This window comes from Callithrix jacchus, chromosome 4, assembly GCF_049354715.1.
Source record: "Callithrix jacchus isolate 240 chromosome 4, calJac240_pri, whole genome shotgun sequence".
NCBI classification, from domain to species: Eukaryota; Metazoa; Chordata; class Mammalia; order Primates; family Cebidae; genus Callithrix; species Callithrix jacchus.
The window spans coordinates 17545343-17565456 of NC_133505.1; the positions used below are offsets into that span (position 1 = coordinate 17545343).

The 20114-nt window shown below is 43.3% G+C and overlaps 1 protein-coding gene across 27 annotated transcripts in view; it reads right to left on the reverse strand.

Annotated features, from left to right (window-relative positions):
• The window catches only part of PHACTR1 (phosphatase and actin regulator 1), a 586860-nt gene that overhangs the window by 121533 nt on the left and 445213 nt on the right, over window positions 1-20114 (reverse strand). For all 27 annotated transcript variants that reach the window (XM_054254802.2, XM_035294894.3, XM_054254801.2 and 24 more), the window contains one exon: window positions 11908-11988. In XM_054254802.2, coding sequence (XP_054110777.1) covers window positions 11908-11988 — 81 coding nt within the window. The remainder of the gene's footprint in view (window positions 1-11907; window positions 11989-20114) is intronic.

Consider the following 20114-nt stretch of genomic DNA (forward strand, 5'->3'; position numbering starts at 1 on the left):
TCTGGAAACCATCATTCTCAGCAAACTGACATGAGAACAGAAAGCCAAACACAATATGTTCTCACTCATAGGTGGGTGTTGAACAACAAGAATATGTGGACTCAGGGAGAGGAGCATCACACACTGGGGGCAGTTGTGGGGGTAGAGGAGAGACAGTGGGAGGTGGGGAAGGAGGGGAGAGTGGGGAGAAATGCCAGATATAGTATGCACCTAAAGTAAATAAATTTTAAAAAAGCCTAGAGTTGGGGTGGGGGGTAAGTTATAGGGGATGGCCATTTCAAAATTCACACAGCTCTGTTTCTCTAGTTGGGTTCTCAAATAGGGCATTCACTAGACATATGTAGTGGTGCTCGAGTTCATTAAAATTGAATAAAATTCACAAAGCAGTTCCTCAATCAGAGTAACCATGTTTTAAATGCTCCACAACCACATGTAGCTAGAGGCTACTGCATTGGTCAATGCAGATAACAGAACATTTCTGTTACTGTTGAAAGTTCTGCAGGAAAGCACTGTTCAAGGTGGACTTGAAAATCACAACCATGGGCCTTACATGTAGGCAAAAGCCACTCCATTTCTGGAACAGAAAGGTTAAAATGATGCTGCTACACTGATCTCCACCATAATGAGTGGTTGGCTCAGTGTACTGTAGTCCTGCTAGAGAAACTGCAGTTGTGGGAAACCTGGAGTGCTGGGATAGGGGATGAGCTCCAGGGTACATACACATGGGCAGTGGGAGCCCTGGGAGCAGCAGGACAGAACTACGGAGGTCGACACAGCCCTTGGAGGAGTCCTGAGCCTTCAGCGGATCTCAGCTCTACCTGGGCAGAAGTGGGGTGGGGTGGGGTAGGGTGGGGACAATGAAGAGGACTTGAGAAAAGCATGAAAGGAGAGCAGAAGAGTGGGAAGGGCAGGTGGCTGGCGGAGACCACAGCTCAACATTTATCAGGTATCTGCTCTAAGCAGGTGATGACCTAACTCCCCACATTGGATTATGTCCTTTAAGCCCAAATGGGATTATGTCCTTTATGAGATGACAGGCAATGGCCACAGTGGAGTTGAAGAGTTCCTCATTCCATGGGACGATGGAGTGACTCCCAGACTCTAGGAGGATCACCTGGTTGGTAACAGACTGCCTTCAGTCAAGCAGGCTGGGCCTGGGAATAGCGAAAGGGGATCAAAGGAAAGCATGGCCTTGCTGGCAGCAGCAGTGTAGGCTCCCGGGGTCATATTCAATCAGGAAGCAGAGTCTAGAGAGATGAAAAGATGCCCTGTATCTTCCATAGATAGAACACGAGGGAGCCAGGACCAGAACCCCTGGCTCGGGACTCCCATAAGAATACTGTTCTTTCACCCATTATTAATGGGGTGGGATGCCCCATTGACTTGTCTAACTTCACACAAGTTTTGGACAAAAGTATGAAATCTGGAACATTTTTTAAAGGTATTTCCAGCTTTTTCTTCGCCAGCTACTAGCCTCCCGAAGTTTGGCTGGCTTTCTAGTTATGAAGGTCAAAGCATGTCAGTGGCTGGGGAGTAGAAGCATTGTAAGGCCAGGGGTACATGGATGTGGCAGTGATGCCCACCATGCTCCAGGTACCCTGTCCTTCCCTGAGTTCAAAGGAGGGGTCCAGGTAAGCAGTTAGAAAGGGTGCTTTCATGGGAGATATTCCAATATGAATTTACATTATGCAGCAGCACTCAGGGAGTTGACTGTACTTGCAATACTTAAACTTATGGAAACATATGTCAAAATTAGGAGGAAAACATCTGGTCATTATCTCCCCAAATTTTCATCTATGAGACATGAGGGTAAGGCTGAAAAACCTTTGGTGCAAAATTTTCTTGCTCTCGTTAAGAAACCAAGAAGATACAGCCTTCGTTTGTTCCCTGTACACTGTGGTAAGAGCACGCCATGCAGGAGTTACTGCAGCCATCTTGCCACCATGAGGAGTTATAGCTTGAGGATGGCATCCATTAGCCAGAGTGTATAGCTGATGAATGAACCAGCCCTACAGCTGCCCTACAGTTGGACTTTATTACGCGAGTTTCATTCTTTCACGCAATAAACACGAAATGAGCAGCAACGAACTAAGATTGTTCAAGGCATTTGGGATACCTTAGAGGTCAAACACAAAGAGATTAGCCTGTGGACTTTATAAATTTGGTTATTGTTTCAGCCTCTAACTTTTTATTATCTGCAACCACAGCATCTCAACTTACACCCTGCGGACTGCATATTGGCTTCACAGGTAACTGAAGAATCTACGTAACAGCATAAAAGTAACCAAAGGGCACTTCTTACTCCTGATCTTGTTCTCATTCCTCGTCTTATTTGATATATCTGCATTTGACTGTGTGGGCCATTTTGCCCCCAGCTGAGCAACAGTCTCTTGCCTTGGCTTCCATAATGCTACACATTTCTGGTTGACCTCCTATTTTTGACCACTGCTTGGGGTTTTTGAGGGTACTTCTTACTCCTCGGTCATTTTTTTTTTTTTTAACTCTCCAAACATTAAATGTTGGGGTTTCATGAAATTTTCCATCAGGGCCACCTTATTTTCCTACTTTACATTCTCTGAGAAATACCATCCATTTACATAACTTAACAACAATGCATACACTGACCAGTCTAAACCGCCTCCACCCAGCCCAGCACTGATCTCCCTCGAGTTTCATGCCTGTGTATTCAGTGGTCTACTTAGATATTTGGATATCTCAGACTCAATGGGGACAGATCATCACAATGTTTTATGTTCTAAACTCACTTCTCTTGGGATCCCAGCTCAAGGAATGGTCTATCCAGTCTCCCAAGCCCAAATCCTAAGTCTCGGCCCTGCCTACCCCCTTTCCTCACTTCCCCATATCTAAGTGGTCACAGGGCCCTTCTGACCTCAGCTCCTGTAACTCTCCAGTCTGTCCTCTCTTTCTCCCCATGCTTACTACCCTTTTCCCCACTCCTCGCCATCACAGCGTCTGAATCCCAGCAACAGCCGGCTAGCTGCTCTCCCTGACTCGAGTCTTGCTCTCCCTGTAAGTCAGTCTCCCTGCAGGCAGCATGATGAGGCTGCAAATCTGATCATGTGGAAAACCTTCCCTAAGCGCCTCACTGCTCTCAAGATGAAGACTAAACAATGAATATGATTTTCCAGCCTGCATGACTCTCCCTGACCTTACAGCCATGCTGGGCACTCTCGTGTCTTCCCTTTGTTTATTCCTGACTGCGTGCCTCCCGCTGTACTGGTCCTTCGGCTTGTAACATTCCACTACCCCTCCTAACTTCTCTAGCATAATTCTCACTTACCCTGCAGGATTCCCTTTAAGATACTGCTCCTTCCAAGATGCCTTCCCTAAGTCTCCAGAACTGGGTGGGTGATGCTTCCACATACACCCGAAAGTTCTATCCTTTCTCCATTGTAACTGCCAAGCAGCCTAAACCCATCACCAAGACTGTAAATTCTATTGGCCAGAGATGCCTGGCTTGGCCTTCCTAGTATTCCTGGTGCCCAGAATGGTGCCTGAAACACAACAGGTACTCACAAATATATAATGAATGAAGACATGTATGGGGAATGCTTATCATTACAATAATAATGATTATTTCATTAATTGAGGCTTGGGATAGTGGTTTTCTGAGAGAACAGTGCTGCTTAAGAGAATTTTTATCACAATTGCCCTTTCCTCTTACTGTTTAAACCACATTCCGTGGTCTTAATTTAACACCTTGACATTTTTAGAGGTGGATTTTATTTAAAAAGCAAGTCCACGTAAACCTATTGTATGAAGTGCTTAGGTGCTACACAAATGATTATAGGCTGTTGATGCTGAAAGTAAACACTCTTTTCATTTTCACATGGTTACTCCAAATCGCAGCTTTCAGAAAATGCCATTTCTAGGTGAGACGTCAGAAACAGCTAAAAGTGGGACAAACAACAGTGCCTGGTAAAGGTTGTGAAAAGCATTTCCTATAAACGTCAAGAATTTAAAAGCCTATGCACCTGGAACACCAGATAAACCATGGGATTTAAGAAGGCTCGAGTCTACATTTGTCTCCTCTAATACAGAGGAGAAATTTTCTTTTTCTTTTTAAAATATGATGACCTTTTAATTTAAATATGGGGCTTTTTCATCTTGAATGTCAGAAGAGGAAAAATGCAACCCCTGTTTAAAAGACTTGTCCATTTCAGGAAGCTTCTGTTTGTGTTTATAATTAAAAATAACACCTTCCAAAATGCTGCTCCAACCCGATTAAGGGAAGAAACGTCCCTCGATGCACTTTATTACTTGCTGTGCTGTGTTATCTCTAATTCCCAGCACACAACGGAAAGCGAAGTTGCTCCCTGGCACGCTGTCATTTTTATTCTTTCCTTGAAGGATACATGCCCTCCTGATCTCTTTTCCCCTCCCTGTGGGATGATCTCTTCCCCCAGGTTAGGTAGGACTCCAGTGGAAACTACTGGGTGAGCTGTAGCAGCCTCAATGATCTCACTGCAGGCTGCCACATGCAGGGTGTGGAATTGTCTAACATGCAGGGATAACTTCATTTCATTCAATGGTAGAGAAGAGGTCTTCTTTTCCTTCCCCATCCTCTCAACAAAGGATACATCCGTGTGAATTAAACATACCCAAACTATACAAAATGAGTGACATGGTGATAGAATTGAGGCTTCCTAGAGAAATTCCGTGATAGAAACAGCACAATCACCACTGCTATCCCTAACATTCTACAAATACAGCATCAGGTTTATTTGCAGATTACTTGCAACAGCCACTAATAACAATATTTATTGAGATTCTCTGACAACCAATGTGCAGAGCTTTCCTGCGTTCCTAAATCCCAAATGAAGGACCTATGATCTCAGCAGCGGTTTTAACAGCTCACACTCACTGGCTGTGACTTAGGTTACATCAGTAAACTTTCTGGGCTTCAGCTGCTTCGTGTTTACATAGGAATAATCAGTAGCTAGCCAGGTGACTTCTTGAGGTCCTTGCTAAGTCTGAGCAATATAATCACTCTTTTACTAATGGACAAACAATGTACAGTTGATCCTAATGACATGGGTCTGAACTGCATGGGTCCATTTGTATGTGAATGTTTTCCAACCAAATACAGATTGAAAAACCTGTGTTTGGAGGCCTGATGCTTCGTACATGTGGGTTTCACAGGGCTGATGATGGGATGGGAGTATGTGTGAATTTCGGTATGGGAGGCAGTCCTGGAACCAGTCCCTTGCATATGCCTTGGATGACTATACTAGACTGACTTTGCTGTGGTTTTCCCATAACACTTAGAGAAACTATCTGAAAGTAGAGCATTTGGCATCCATGTATACAAATATATACATAACATCACCTATTTAAATAACTGGCAATAAAGTTTTATGGACCATAAAACTGAACAGACAAAAGGGGACCAGTGTTCTTAGTATTCTGGATTTCACCAATACAGGTGAATAAACCATGTCACATGAACATGCAGAAATTGCCTCATGCCTGCATTCATTGCCTCCTATTAGCATTTGCTGAACATCAATTTTGTCCCAAGCACTGCTATAGACACTTGGGCTACAACAGGGAACAAATTAGAGGAAGACCGCTGCCCTGCTGGGTGGAGCTTATGAAGTGAAGTGAGGAAAGATAGGTAAGAAAAAAATTAACGTGATAAATACATAATTTAGAGGCGTTTGAAGGTGGAAGGTGATAAGAGATAGAAGAAAAAAGGAAGGAGGGCAAGGGGTCTAAGAACTCTAAGAACTTAGAGAAGGCGGCAGCAATTTTAAACTTGGTGGTTGCAGAGTAAGCTTCACTGAGGGGGGCACCTCAGCCAAGGCTGGAAAGAGGAGCCACTCATCTGGGTATCTGTGGGAAGGGGCTTCTGGATGAGCGTGCAGCCAATGCAAACCTCAAGGGCTAGGAAGCAGGGATGAAGTGGGACCAGGGAAAGGGAATTTGTAGGAGGGATGAAGGGATTGAAAGCAAATGTTAGGGGCTGGAGGGCAGATTATGCAGGGCTTTAGGCTGTTGCAGAAACCTGGAATTTCTCTGAGCAGAATGCGGAGCCACCTCAGGCTTTCAACAGGGAGTGCCATGCTCGGATTTACAGAGTAATGAGAGAGAAGCAAATGCCGCAGAAAGGCCTTCATTGAAAAGAAACATACCGGGGCAATCTGAAGAACTTAAGGGCTCACGAATGAAGTTACAAGTTGCTTTAAAGTCGTAAAGTTTCAGAATCTGGGTGCCCATGCCCCCGTTGGAGCCACTGGTCACTTCACTTAGATCTCTGTGAAAATATCACCTTCCGCAAGAGGTCTTCCATGATTGCAGTTACCTAAAATCACAAACCTCTTCTCCTGACTTTATTTCCTTACCCTGTTGCTTCATTTTTCTTCAGAGTACTCATCACTCCTTGGCAATAAATACTATATGTATTATTCCCTATTTCTGTCAGTAGAACGCAAACTCTGAAATGGTAAGATTTTGCTATTGGTTATCACTGTAGCTCCACACCTAGACAGCTCCTTGGCACGGAGGGAGCACCGGGTGCCAATTTGTTGAATGAAGAAATACATGCATAGTTCAGGAGCCAAGAACTTTAATTAAACTTTGTTTAGTTTGTTTAAATTAAGTTCAAATGTAAGCAAAGAAGTTATAAGATTGAGGAATAAATACAAATAAACTGTCAAAATGACAGATTATTTTACACCATTAATTTTTTTAACCTTTTTTTACTATTTAGAGTGTTGGTGGTTCATCTTAACGTTTAAGTTTTGTTCTTTACAAAACAATCATGGTCATATTGCAGAAAATCTGGAAAATGGGAAAAAAAAGAACCTACAATTTTATGTCCCTGCTACCATCACAACTAACGTGATTTTAAATTTCCTCTTATGTGGTTTTCAAAGTGTGCTTCATTCTTACCTGGCCTCAATATATCTTGAGATCAATTTCCTCTGACCTTAAAACATTTATGTAAATCTCTAGACTGTAAAATTATGTGATTCAATATGGAAGCCAAGCCCCCCTCCTAAACAAAAGCTGTTGAATAACTATGCTCTTGTCTTTCACACTCTGTTCAATGAGGAATCTCTGCGCTAGTTCAACAGACATTTGAGATTATTTCTCTTAGACCCAAGCTCTCATTTTGCCTGAATTAAATTCATTGTCCAGTTTGGGATTTTAACCCAACAACAACAACAACAACAACAACAACAAAAATGGAAAGAATTCTGAGAACTGTCAGAGTCATAAAACCTCATTAATTCTATGTGTACCCTGCCCAAATAATTATGACTCTCAAATCACTACAGTTGATTTTCATGGTTTATATGAACAAGCGGGGCATTATCACGCAAAATCAATAATGTAAAAAGCAGTGGAAGAGAAAAATCTTACCTACTAAAGAGAACAAATTATTTTCCACCACATTAGTAGTATGGTGCACACACACAGCATAACTGCAGTACAAACAGAGGCGGGGCCTGGAGGCTGCATGCGGGGGGACGGGCTGACATAGTCATTACAAATCAACTCGGCAGCTGTCAGGGTCCATGCATCTCTGGTGGAAACGATTTTGCTGCCGGTAACTCACTAACACAAGGGAGTGGTGCAAAATGAGGAATTACCAGCCAGGCAATAGGGAATGATTGCTCCAAACCTATGAGATTTATCCTTGAAATGAACAACCTGAAAAAACAGTCTCTTTGCCATTTGCTGTTCATCAGGTTGCGGCAATAAAATTTTATTTCGTTTACCCACCAGATTCTCATATACTGCAAGAAGAATGATGTTATAGAAAGGAAAGAACAAATGACAGGAAAAGACTTGCTTAGAGGCTCAGAGGACACTAAGGCCATTCTGAGGAGGTCATAGATCTTTGTACCTTTTTAATCCTCAGACAAAAGGGAACAGTGATGTTCACCCTTCTGAATTCTTGGGCCTGTTGATGGGGTCACCCAGGGTAAGGCACATAAAGAGTGAGAAAAATATAAAGGACAATGACGATGATGATGACATTAATAGTCACAGCACAGTAACCCTGATTGAGGGAATTTATAGGTTGCTATAAAGTCACCGTTGTATTTCATAGGTGCCATCTGCTGTACCTCATCACAACATCACCCATACTTTCAGATAAAGAAAGAGGAGGACAGAGAAGTTAAGCAACTTGACTAAAGTTGCACAACTAGTCAACAGTGGGACTAGAATAGAATCTGATTCCAGGGCTCATGCTCCTGACAGTAGATAGACTATAATACGAGGCAATGAGATTAATATCCACAGTGATAGAAAATGAATGCTTTTATCAGAAAATCCCACAGAAAACACAAACCTACACACTATTATGTGCAATGAAGTTTTCGTTTTAGCCCTTCTCTTCTCCTCTTCCCATCATCCAAACAGGAAACATTTTTTGCATCTCAACTACATCAGACATGATTTGGGGCTTGGGGAATCCCAGCCTCTGAAGCCTCTGCTCTCCTATAGTTTATGTGCTACTGAGGAAAGTCAATCAACAAACAACAGAAAGAGCAGACAGCAGTTCAAGAATCAACGTAAAACAGGAGGTTGTGGTGACAGGTGAGAGGCGGGGACTAGACTGGTCCTTCCCTCTGCAACTATCTAACTATCTATTTTTATTTTTTGAGATGGAGTTTCACTCTTGTTGCCTAGGATGCAGTGCTCACCGCAACCTCTGTCACGAGGATTCAAGTGATTCTCTTGCCTCAGCCTCCCAAGTAGCTGTGATTGTAGGCATGTGCCACCATGTCCAGCTAATTTTGTATTTTTAGTAGAGATGGGGTTTCTCCATGTTGGTCAGGTTGGTTTCGAAGTCTCAGCCTCAAGTGATCCACCCCTGCCTCAGCCTCCCAAAGTGCTGGGATTACAGCATGAGCCATTGTGCCTGGCTTTTATTTATTTATTTTATTTTTTGAGAGTCTTGCTCTGTTGCCCAGGCCAGAGTACAATGTGCCATCTTGGCTCACTGCAACCTCCACCTCCTACGTTCAAGTGATTCTCCTGCCTCAGGCTCCTGAGTAGCTGGGGCTACAGCCACCATGCCTGACTAATTTTTGTATTTTTAGTAGAGATGGAGTGTCACCACGTTGGCCAGGCTGGTCTCGAACTTCTGACCTCAAGTGATCCACCCATCTTGGCCTCCCAAAGTGCTGGGATTACAGGCGTGAGCCACTTATTGAGTGCAAGTCCTGAGTTAGCTCCATGTATGCCAATGGAGAAAGATGCTAGTGTGACAGAGGCACATCGCCTGCTCTCGGGAAACTGCAGACTGTTGGTGTGGCCTTGGCGTACCAGCAGTCAGGAGTTCCTTGAGAGCAGGCTCAGGGAACCTCCAGCCTCAGGGACCCTCTGTTTCTTTCCCTATAAAATGAGGCTTTTGCTCCCACAGTCTGTGACTTCTTTTTATTAAGTCAGGCATTCACTTAGGCAACTCTTAACCCAGTTATTAGATGTAATGGAAATAATAAATGCTACAGTGGACGTACCCTCTACTTCGGAATATTCCTGAGGGAGAAGAGGGACTGTTTAACTGGATGTGAACAAGTTTTAGCTGTAACAATAATATTTATTTAAGCACTTGGGTGCTTATCACATAATATTATATTTTTATTAGACATTTTCCATCTCTCCTGGGGGGTGAATATGGCGAAAGGAACTTATGATAAAGCATGGAGATTTAAAGTCAGAACAAGGGATGGGCTGGGTGCAGTGGCTCACCCCTGTAATCTCAGCACTTCGGGAGGCTAAGGCAGGTGGATCACTTGAGGTCAGGAGTTTGAGACCAGCCTGGCCAACAAGGTGAAACCCTGTGTCTACTGAAAAACAGAACAAAACAAAAAGTAGCCAGGAGTGATGGCACACGCCTGCGGTCCCAACTACTCAGGAGATTGGGGCAGGAGAATCACTTGAACCTGGGAGGTGGAAGTTGTGATAAGCCGAGATTGCACCACTGCACTCCAGCTGGGGCAACAGAGGGAGGCTCCATCTCAAAAACAAACGAAAAGCAAAAAGGGAGGGTTGGGGACTCACACAGGAAGCAAGACATTGAAGAAAAGCAACAAAAGGGGATTCTTTTCTCCTGGAGACCTTAGTGCACCAAAAAAGGGGTATTTTGGTATGAACGTACACGGAAGTCGATGAATAAATGGCTTACCATCCAGCTTGCTTGGCCCCAGGAAGCTCTGATACTGACAGAACGTGGTTTGGAATCGTGCACCTTCACATTCTGCCTCCATTACACCTTGCCACCAGGGCAGCACAAGAGCTAGGCCTCTTTCCACTTGTATTTCAGGCTAGTAATTGCACTAAGAGAAGATACCACACAAGTACCACGGGGAAGGCCCGTGACAGGAATGGAGAAAGTCAGATGCACCAGAGGAGTAAGAAGCAACCCCCAGAACAGTGAAATCTGAAAGATTGTTAGAACCCAGAAATACAGCCTGCCTTGCATTAGAACACACGAGGCACGTGGAAGACCCACAGAAACACGGTGAACGAACTGATTGGCAGATTACAGCAGCACTTTGACTATCAGGTTGGATCCTTAAAGTAGAATGTTATGTGATTTAATCATCTGGCCAGCCAGATAACACCTGCCTGAATCAATAAGAAAACCTGACATAGACGATCACTGTTGATGAGTGTAGCAAGATTGGAAGTGACAGTCTGGGGTATTTCACTTAAAGCACTAACAGCGGGAGAGTGGTCTTCAGACTGAGAGAGGAGAGAGAGAGGAGGGGGGAAGAAGAAGAGAAGGCCATACATGCAAGTTTAATTTAAAGAAGCAAAGGCCGGCCATGGTGGCTCACGCCTACAATCCCAGCACTTTGGGAGGCTGAAGTGGGAAGATCACTTGAGCCCAGGAGTTTGAGACCAGCCTGGGCAATGTAGTGAGAACCTTTTTGTACAAAAATATAAAAATTAGCTAGGTGTGGTGATGTACACCTGTGGTCTCAGCTGCTCAGGAGGCCAAGGCGAGAGGATCCCTTGAGTCTGGGAGGTCAAGGCTGTAGTGAGCTGTGATCGCACCACTGCACTCCAGCCTGGGCAACAGAGCAAGACTCTGTCTCAAAAAAAATATATAAGCACATATATTAAAAATATGTATATAATATATATATTAAAAATATATGTTTATATATATTAAAATATATGCTTATATATATTTTTTGAGACAGGATCTTGCTTTTTAATATATATATATATGTATACATATGCTCTTAGAAGAGTGCAGGATACTTGATATGCCATGTAGACTACTGCCTACATTCATATTTAAAGACAATAATCTGATAAGCAAAGGACAGATGGTATTCACTGGCAAATATCTGTGGAATGTCATAAAGCATTTGAAACACTGTAATATTCATTTAAAATATCTTAAATATATATTTTAAATATATATATATGTGATATGGTTACATATCACAAATTTATCTCCTTCAATTTATTCTACTATAGGGAGATGGACCACAAAAAAAAAAACATGTTAAGGAAATCCTAGATGAGTATGGATTTCTCCCACTTGCCTTGGGAATCCCTAGTGGCTGAAAAGGCCTAAACAGTTGACTCCACCCTGGCCGGGTGTGTCTGCGCACCTACGGACTCAGCCCATGCCTGCATCATTCCTGCAGCCTCAGCATTTTGCTTAGCCTCCTGTGGTTTGATTTTGATGCTGAGAAAAGGGGAGTTTTGTTTCCCTCATCTCATATAATCCTGACAGCTTCAGCACTGTCTGCTACGTTCTCTTTTCTCTCCAGAACCGTCTGGAGTTTCAATGGTTTAAATCCTGATATATGGTGGAGTGCAAAACGAAATGCAACTCCAAGCAATATGCACGCAGATTCCACATGTGACTCTTTGGCCTAGGGAGGGCAGACCGATCTTCCTTACCTTTATCATAGATTTCCTTAAGGACTCCTCGCTTTATCAGCTCTTCTCTGCTTTGCCTCATAGATATTTTCCTTTCCAGGGCTAGAAACAAAAGACAGAGGCAGAAGTGAGTAGGTAAAGAAGCTGTCTTCTAAAGGATCCCATGTTAAATATGGCAATGCAATGTACAGGCAATGTTATATCACACAGTGTAACGTACACTGTGTAAGGCACAATGTAAACTGCTTTGCTAATGTGAGCTGAAGAGGCATAAGTTAATATGTTTTGATACTATCATAATAAACCTTTTAATCAGATTATATCATTTAAACTTCCAAATAATCTTCCAATTACCACGTATGAGAGGTAGGCATTTCTTAATTAATTGAACCCCAATTTATGGCTGAACCTGTAGCACAGGAAAGCTCAATAACTTGTCAGAAGCACACGGCTATTGAGTAAAGGAACTGGGATTGAATGCCAGAAATGCCAGCTCAGATGAAAGTCTTACTGCACTTTTTTGAGCACGGCACTTCCTCCGAGGAGGGACCGCTGTTTCAGTGATCCAGTCCATAGACATCACGCCTCACTGACGATTTCATTGCTTCCCAACTATTTTTAAAAGCAATGTGAAAATATCTTCAGAGAAGCTCTCTGGTGTGGCCTCCCAGGGTCTGGGGGCCATACTGTCTAAGGGTAGGGGTGGCTTCCATGGCACAGCCCTCTACTGTCTTTTTCTCTTAGGCTCCAGGCAGGAGCAGCCAAGTGGAGAAGGAACTATTCAGTTACCCAGTGTGTCTCTGCCATGGCCCAGCCATGCACCTAGGTCAAGTGCTTGGGAAGACGGTGGTGGGGCTGGAGGAGGAAAGAGGGAACGGTGGGCACGCTGAGGGGCAAATCAAGTAGAAACAGCCCAGGAGTGGGGAAGTGAGGGGCTGCATAAGAGGCAGGTCTGTGGCTTGAAGGAGGGACATGGTGAACCTGGGAAGGAAGGCAGGCTATTCCAACAGCTGATGCAGTCTCTGGTACACACTGACTCAACCTCCACAGTCTTTGGAAACATATTCGGGGGAAATCATTAGCTATAAAATAAGAAAACTATTTCATGCAGACAAATTCAGATAGAGATTAATTAAACACACACTGCCCTCAACAGAATGTAGTCCAAAGAGTATGAATAAGAACTAGAAACTCTGTCACCCTCTAGCTATGGGACATGAGTCAAGTAACCTTAAGCAAGTCACTTTGCCACACCGGGAAAACACTGATGACTCAGCCCAGCCATTCCAATTTCATAGGTCCAGGGTGGGACTAGGACATCTCCATTGTGATTAAAAAAAAAAGCAGCTCTCTGGGTTATTCTCAGGCATGGCTTGGCTGAGAACCACTAATTATATATTTTGGAACTTACTATTTTAAAAATGTTATGTTCTAGCTCCCTCTCTTAAATTATAATGAATTAAGTGGTATGAGGGAGAAAAATAAATGTTAGGTTAGGATGCACTCACATAGAGCTGAGTATCAGAACACATTAATCCTAAAATAGAGACATAAATCTGTGCCCACAGAAGTGAGGGTAGGAGGGCTGGATAGGAGGACAAGGGGGAAAGCTGGGTGTAGGAAACATAGTAACAGTTTGTTTGGGGGTTCAGGAGTTTTATGAGCCATACCAGATGACATGATATGGTGGCAGAAAGGCAGAAAGATGTCCTCTGAGCAGAAGAGAACTTGGGGAAGGACTGGAAAAGGGATAGGGGATGCAGTTAGGTTAGAAAGTTCAGCCTGATTTGAAAGGATCTGCTAAACAGCTGGACGTGGTGGCTCACGCTGTCATCCCAGCACTTTGGGAGGCTGAGGCAGGCAGATCATTTGAAGTCAGGGGTTCAAGACCAACCTGGTCAACATAGTGAAACCCTGTCTCTACAAAAAATACAAAAATTAGTCGGGTGTGGTGGGACATGCCTGTAGTCCCAGCTATTCCGGAGGCTGAGACAGGGGAATCGTTTGAACCTGGGAGGTGGAGGTTGCAGTCAGAGAGATCGCACCATTGCACTTCAGCCTGGGTGACCCAGTGAGACTGACTCAATAAAAAAAAAAAAGTAAGAAGGAAAAAAGAAAAAGAGAAAGGAAAAGATCTGCTAAGTAGCACAGTGGGAGAAAACTGGATAGGTAAGGTGAAGCAGGAAGTTTTTAAGTATGGGGTTATAGATATTTTCGTGACATAAAGCCACCTGAATGTAAAGAGATGCTTTCCCCTTCTATACTTAACCACATAAATAAAGCAGATGTCTCCTAAACAAAATGAGTTTTCCAGGTGCTTTTCTAAACCACAGACGAAAGTGGACAGACTTGGTCTATAGCACTGTAAGGAAGATGTGCAATGAGGTGAGCAGAACCCTGGTCCTGGAGGTCCAAGGCCCCCAGCTATTAGGAGCCCTGTGAATGTTCTCAGGCTAAGCACTCAGCCATCTGGACATCAGCTGTCACTCAACAACTGTGAACCCGCTGTCCATGGTCAAAGGCACCGACTGGGGCTGGAGATAATGGTGGCCAAAGAGACAGCCGCTGCTGTCAGAGTTTACAGACTCATGTGACATTCAGACCATCATCAAATGACATGACTTCATGTGTGATCACAAACTGAGATAAGTCCTCCTTAAGGAAAGGGACAAGTTCCTATCAGAGAATATGATAAATATTGTCCCTGAGTAAGGTGTTGGAAAAGGCTTCTCTGAAGAAGAGATCTTTGAGCTGAGGGGGGCTGAGTAGGGACCGAGGGAAATGCTCCAGATAGAGCAGCGTGCTCCAGATGGAGAAATCATGGTGCCAGGAAGGAACAGATAGAAAGCTGGTGTGGATGCAGCTGTGAGCATCATGTGGAGAATGTCTGAGATGGGGTAGGAGGCTGGGCCATGAACGACCTCATAGACCATGTTATTCTAACAGCAATGGGAAGAAATGGTCAGCTCTGAGGATATGAAAGAGGAACATTCACGTTAGTATAGAGAATGGATGGGAAAGAGGCCAATGACTAGGTGATGACAGGCATCCAGGCTGGGGATGATGGCAGCTGAGACTAAGATGCTGGCGACAGTGACAAAAGATGCACCCAAGACATGTGAAGGTGGCTATGTAGGCACAACTACATGTTAAAGGTTGGACAGTGATATGCAGGAAAGACACAGGCCAGGGAGGATGCCCTGGTTCCTGATCTGCATAACTCCATGGACAGTGCTGTCCATGACAAGGCAGGGAATATGGGATGAGAATCGGGGAGGGGGTGGAGGGTGCATGTCGAGTTCAATGCTAGCCACATCCAAGAGGAGCTGTTACCAAGCATGTGCTAGGGACATGCAGTTGGATACTTTATAAACAGACATGAGAAGTTAAATGAGAATGTGTTACGTGGCAGAGACGATGCCAGATGCTTTCACACACCAGTGCTTCTCAAACTTTTCCATGGAAACATTCCTTACAGCAAAATAAGAATACTAGGGGCTCCAAGGGTAGGACTCAAAATTGCCCATGCCAAGCATGCCATTTCTCTAATGTACTAAGTTTTCTTTAAAAGGAAATGTACAAATACCATAACATATCTGCTTTAATTTACCTAAGAAAATACTCCTGCTCCATCACCACCAATTTCCAAGTTAAAGTGACATGCTGGAAAGAGATGGCTTATTTCTTCTACGGCTTTGTCCATTCCTGTTATAGAACCCTGAGCCCATGGCGAATGCACACATCATTTTGAGAAGGATGAAAAATTATGTTACTTCGCTTAATCTTACCCACAATCATTCCCATTTCACAATGAGGTACCTGAGGCCCAGCAAAATGAACTTGTTCAGAGTCCCATGCCCACAGCAGTAAGTGGAAGGGCAGAAAGAAATTTTAATAGTCCTTCCTTTTTCTCCACGCTGTCATATCGTTGTGAGAATGATTATAATGCATATGAAAACAGCAAGGCTCTAAACACCGAAGGCAATCTGATTGTTAGTTTACTTGGGGTTGAAAGTCAAGGTAAAGTGACATAATTCCACTTTATTCTCAGGAGGTTCTTCCTTGTAAGAAACTCTTCACTTCTTACCATCTCTCTTAAGGTATGCACAATGCCTCTCTTCTGGTCTTACTTTTAGCAGCTCTTCCAAAGTCAGGGCTAAGTTTAAGTGAGGTCAAACTGTTCTGCAGCAGGCTGACATATGCAAACCTTCCCCTGACCTCTGAGGAAGCTGAGAGGACAAAGAGAGGCTGACAAATTCAGCTTCTGAATTTATAGTAGGAATTCATGAACAGAAGCCATGACTGTGTCTTGGGCAGTGGTGAGATGAGATAGTGGATCCCCAGGCCATTCTTCTTCCAGACCCAGGGCTTATATACCATACAGAAAGGGTCTACATGGTTGAAAAGAGAGTTTAGGACAACCAAAGCCTGGTAATATCAAGGTTGCTTTAACCTAAGTGCAGCACTTATGGTAAGTACATGCTCTTGCACAAAGAACAGCAGACACACTGGAAATCTCAGAGGGCTTCTAAGACCTGGGGTTAATCAAAAGCCAGCATGGAGGATTAGCATCCAAGATGGAGTTGCTTTAACTTCTATACTAGGACAAGCTTATCACTGCTCCAGGAAGTAAAATACTGTAGGCTGTTTAGTGCAAAGGGACAACCACTGGACCTGGAATATGACTGACCCATAAAACACCAGGGGAAATGGGGTTAATAGGGGGAAAGAAGAAAATACAATGGTTTCCTTTTCACTAACCAGGGGTATGGTCTCACCTCCTTCCTCGATAATTTTGACTTTGGGTAGAACAAACATGAAAAAGGAAGAAAAAAGAAGAAATTATGAAAAGTTAAATAATTTAGAAGAGGAGGAGGGAGGCACTGGGAAAGAGAGAAGGTGTGATGTGCAGTGCATCAGCCCGACACATGGGAGGGATAAGATAAATCAGCTAACGTGAACCGAGGTGTGAGGGGGAGCTGACTGCCTGGGAGTGTTTGGTGTCTGGGAGGCAGAAAATGAAAGTGAACAGAACAAAGCGATCCATCCCTTTAAGCAAAAACCTGTATTGCCAGAGGTGCGGGAAAAGCATGAGAGCAGATATTATTTTTATATGAAAGAAGAATAAAGACAGAGGACTTACTTTAAAACAAGAAAATCTATTCTAAAAGCCAAGGATCACTCTAATATTATACAGTTATTAAAATACAGGACAAGCCAGGCGTGGTGTCTCATACCTGTAATCTTAGCACTTTGGGAGGCCAAAGTGGGCCTCACTTGAGGTCAGGAGTTCAAGACCAGCCTGGCCAGCATGGTGAAACCCCGTCTCTACTAAAAGTATAAAAATTAGCCAGGCATGGTGGCCTGTAATCCCAGTTACTCAGGAGGCTGAGGCAGGAGAATTGCTTAAACCCGGGAGGTGGAGGTTGCAGTGAGCTGAGATTGCAACACTGCACACCAGCCTGGGCAACAGAGTGAGAATCCACCTCAAAAAATAAAACAAAATAAAAGAAAATACAGAGCAGTATAAAAGCCAAGTGTCCACACAAGGGGATGCTTTGGTATAAAATGTTTGGTTATAAAACCGGATTATGGTGATGGCTGCACAACTCTTTAAATTCATTGAAATCATTGAGTTGTACACTTACAATGGGTTCCTTTTTTAGTATATAAATTAAACCTTAATAAAGTTAAGGAAAAATGCCTGTAATAGCAAACGCATTAGTTAAAAAAATGAAAATAGTAAATCTAAGCAGACAATTAAGAAATTAATAAAGTTTAGGCCACAGAAAGCTAGGAAGCCAATATTAAAATTTAAAAATTAGAAACATAGCATATAAAGGAAAATTTCTTTTCAGCAATGTTTTAAACTTCTAACACCTAATTGATCAGTAGAACCAAAATAGAAAAAGCAGGAATCTGGTTCTCCCCTGAATGAATATGCAGCTCAGAAAGTGGCCAGTGCAACTCCCTGATCTTTAGAAAACAACCAAATTTCTAGCCTGCAGTAAATGCAGAAAACTATCAGAGGCATTACAATGTGATGCTGGCAACTGAAACACCAAAACAAAACCACATAAACCAGCAAAGGTGCAAAGACTTTTCCAGAAACATCTAGTCTGCAATTCAGAACCAACATATGAGAGAGCCTGAAGAGAGAAAGGAAAAAAGCAAATTGTGTTTGGCTTTTATAGACCAACAAAGTTAGCTGAAAAGACCCAAACATATGTGTGTGTGTGTGTGTGTGTGTGTGTGTGTGTGTGTGTGTGTATAAAGGTTTTACATACCCCTCTCTTGCCTGAAATATTAGTGGGAGAACAATTTCTCAATGGCAGTGGCAAACATAGCCAAAAATGGTCCCAAGAAACTGTATTCAAAGGTTGGTATGTCCAAGGAAGGCTCTCTAAACTTGCCTTCAAACTCTGCCTTAATATAAAAAGTAGGCATGAAACCTCAAAAGGCACGGCTATTCTTGCATCTTTACCACTGTGTATTTCCTGTGCGCTTTTATTCTGTATTATTGATGCTTCGACATCTCGGGGCCTCGCTGACCCTGGATGGACTGCCTCTTCTACGGCTGGCTGATTCCCAGACATAATGAATGGAATATCTTGAACGTACCTTTCATATCCCAGTGAATCAATTCAGAGCCCACAGTCCTGACCAGCTCCTTTAATGAGCTACTATGCTCCCAGCCACTGTGCACCTGTCCTCAGCACCCCAGGGCCAGGCACTAGACGACTAGAGACTGCCCCTATGTGACAGAGCCCACTGAAAGTATTCCCACTAGCCCATGCTAAGACTGCTTATTCTGTCTTGCCTGTTCCTTTCCATGGAAATCACAAGAAGGCTCATGCCCACATTTTCCTCCCATACCTCCCCCGTGTGGCCCTGCTTGGGTGGCATGCCGCTTGCTCCTGGGATTTGAGAGCAAAACAATCTTCTCAATAGCAGCTGTCTTCTTATCTGTTGGACTCACCATACCTCAAAAATAATCAAATCTCCACTTTAAAACACACTGATCTTTGCACTGGTTTGTAAAGGAAGGAAAAAACAGGAAAACTAGGAACATTCTCCCAGGTTTCTGTTCCACTCTGTTGTTCTGAAATGTCTGCCTGTGAACCAGTACTTTAGAAATGAGGAGTCTGGGGATAAAAGACCAAAGACCACCTCTACTAATAGTGACAGTAGTTCTAGTTTAGTCATTTTTGTACACTCTTCTTCTGAGCCACCATGTCAGTCTACGCTGCATTTACTGAAAGCTATGATACCTCCTTAATGTATTTTCCCAGTCTCCATCTCCACATGTGATGAACCAGGGAATCCTATGCCTTGTTGACACTGACACTGATCAATCTTTTTTATTTTCTTTTTTGAGATGGAGTCTTGAGCTGTCACTCAAGCTGGAGTGCAATGCCTCGATTTTGACTCATTGCCACCTCTCCCTCCTGGGTTTAAGCACTTCTCCTGCCTCAGCCTCCCAAGTAGCTGGGACTACAGGGGCCTGCCAGCACACCTGGCTAATCTTTTGTATTTTTTTTAGCAGAGACAGGTTTTCACCATGTTGGCCAGGCTGGTCTTGAACTCCTGACCTAGGTGATCCACCCACCTCTGCCTCCCAGAGTGCTGGGATTACAAGTGTGAACCATTGTGCCCAGTGTGACACCGATGAATGTAAAATAAGCATCTTGAACAGGCTCATTCTCCTTGGTGGAATACTTAGTTTAGATGAATTTGTTAAAAGTAGGGCATTAAAAAATTTTACACACACACACACACACACACACACACACACACACACACTTATTTATAAAAATACATGAAAATATTTTACCATAAAAAATTCAAGATTAAAGAGAAAACAGTCCTTTTCACTATCTCTCCCTCCGTAGCCCAACTCACCAAATCCACTACTGCCTCCATCTTTTCCCTGCCTCTCCCCTACAACACTCAGATCTTCCCACACTATATACAAATACCATTTTAAAAACGTAAGTGAATCATTCTATGCATATTCTTCTACAGGTCCTTTTCTTCCTCTAAATTATCAAGTGTTTCCAGAGCTCTTCCCACCTCATTTTTTTTTGAGCACTGCATGCCACATTCATAGGATGTACGTACTGTGATTTATTTAACCAGCCTGTAGCTGAAGGCAAGTTAAATTGTTCCCACAATGTGGCATACAAACATCGCTACTGTGATCATACTTGTTCAGGCACCCATGTATA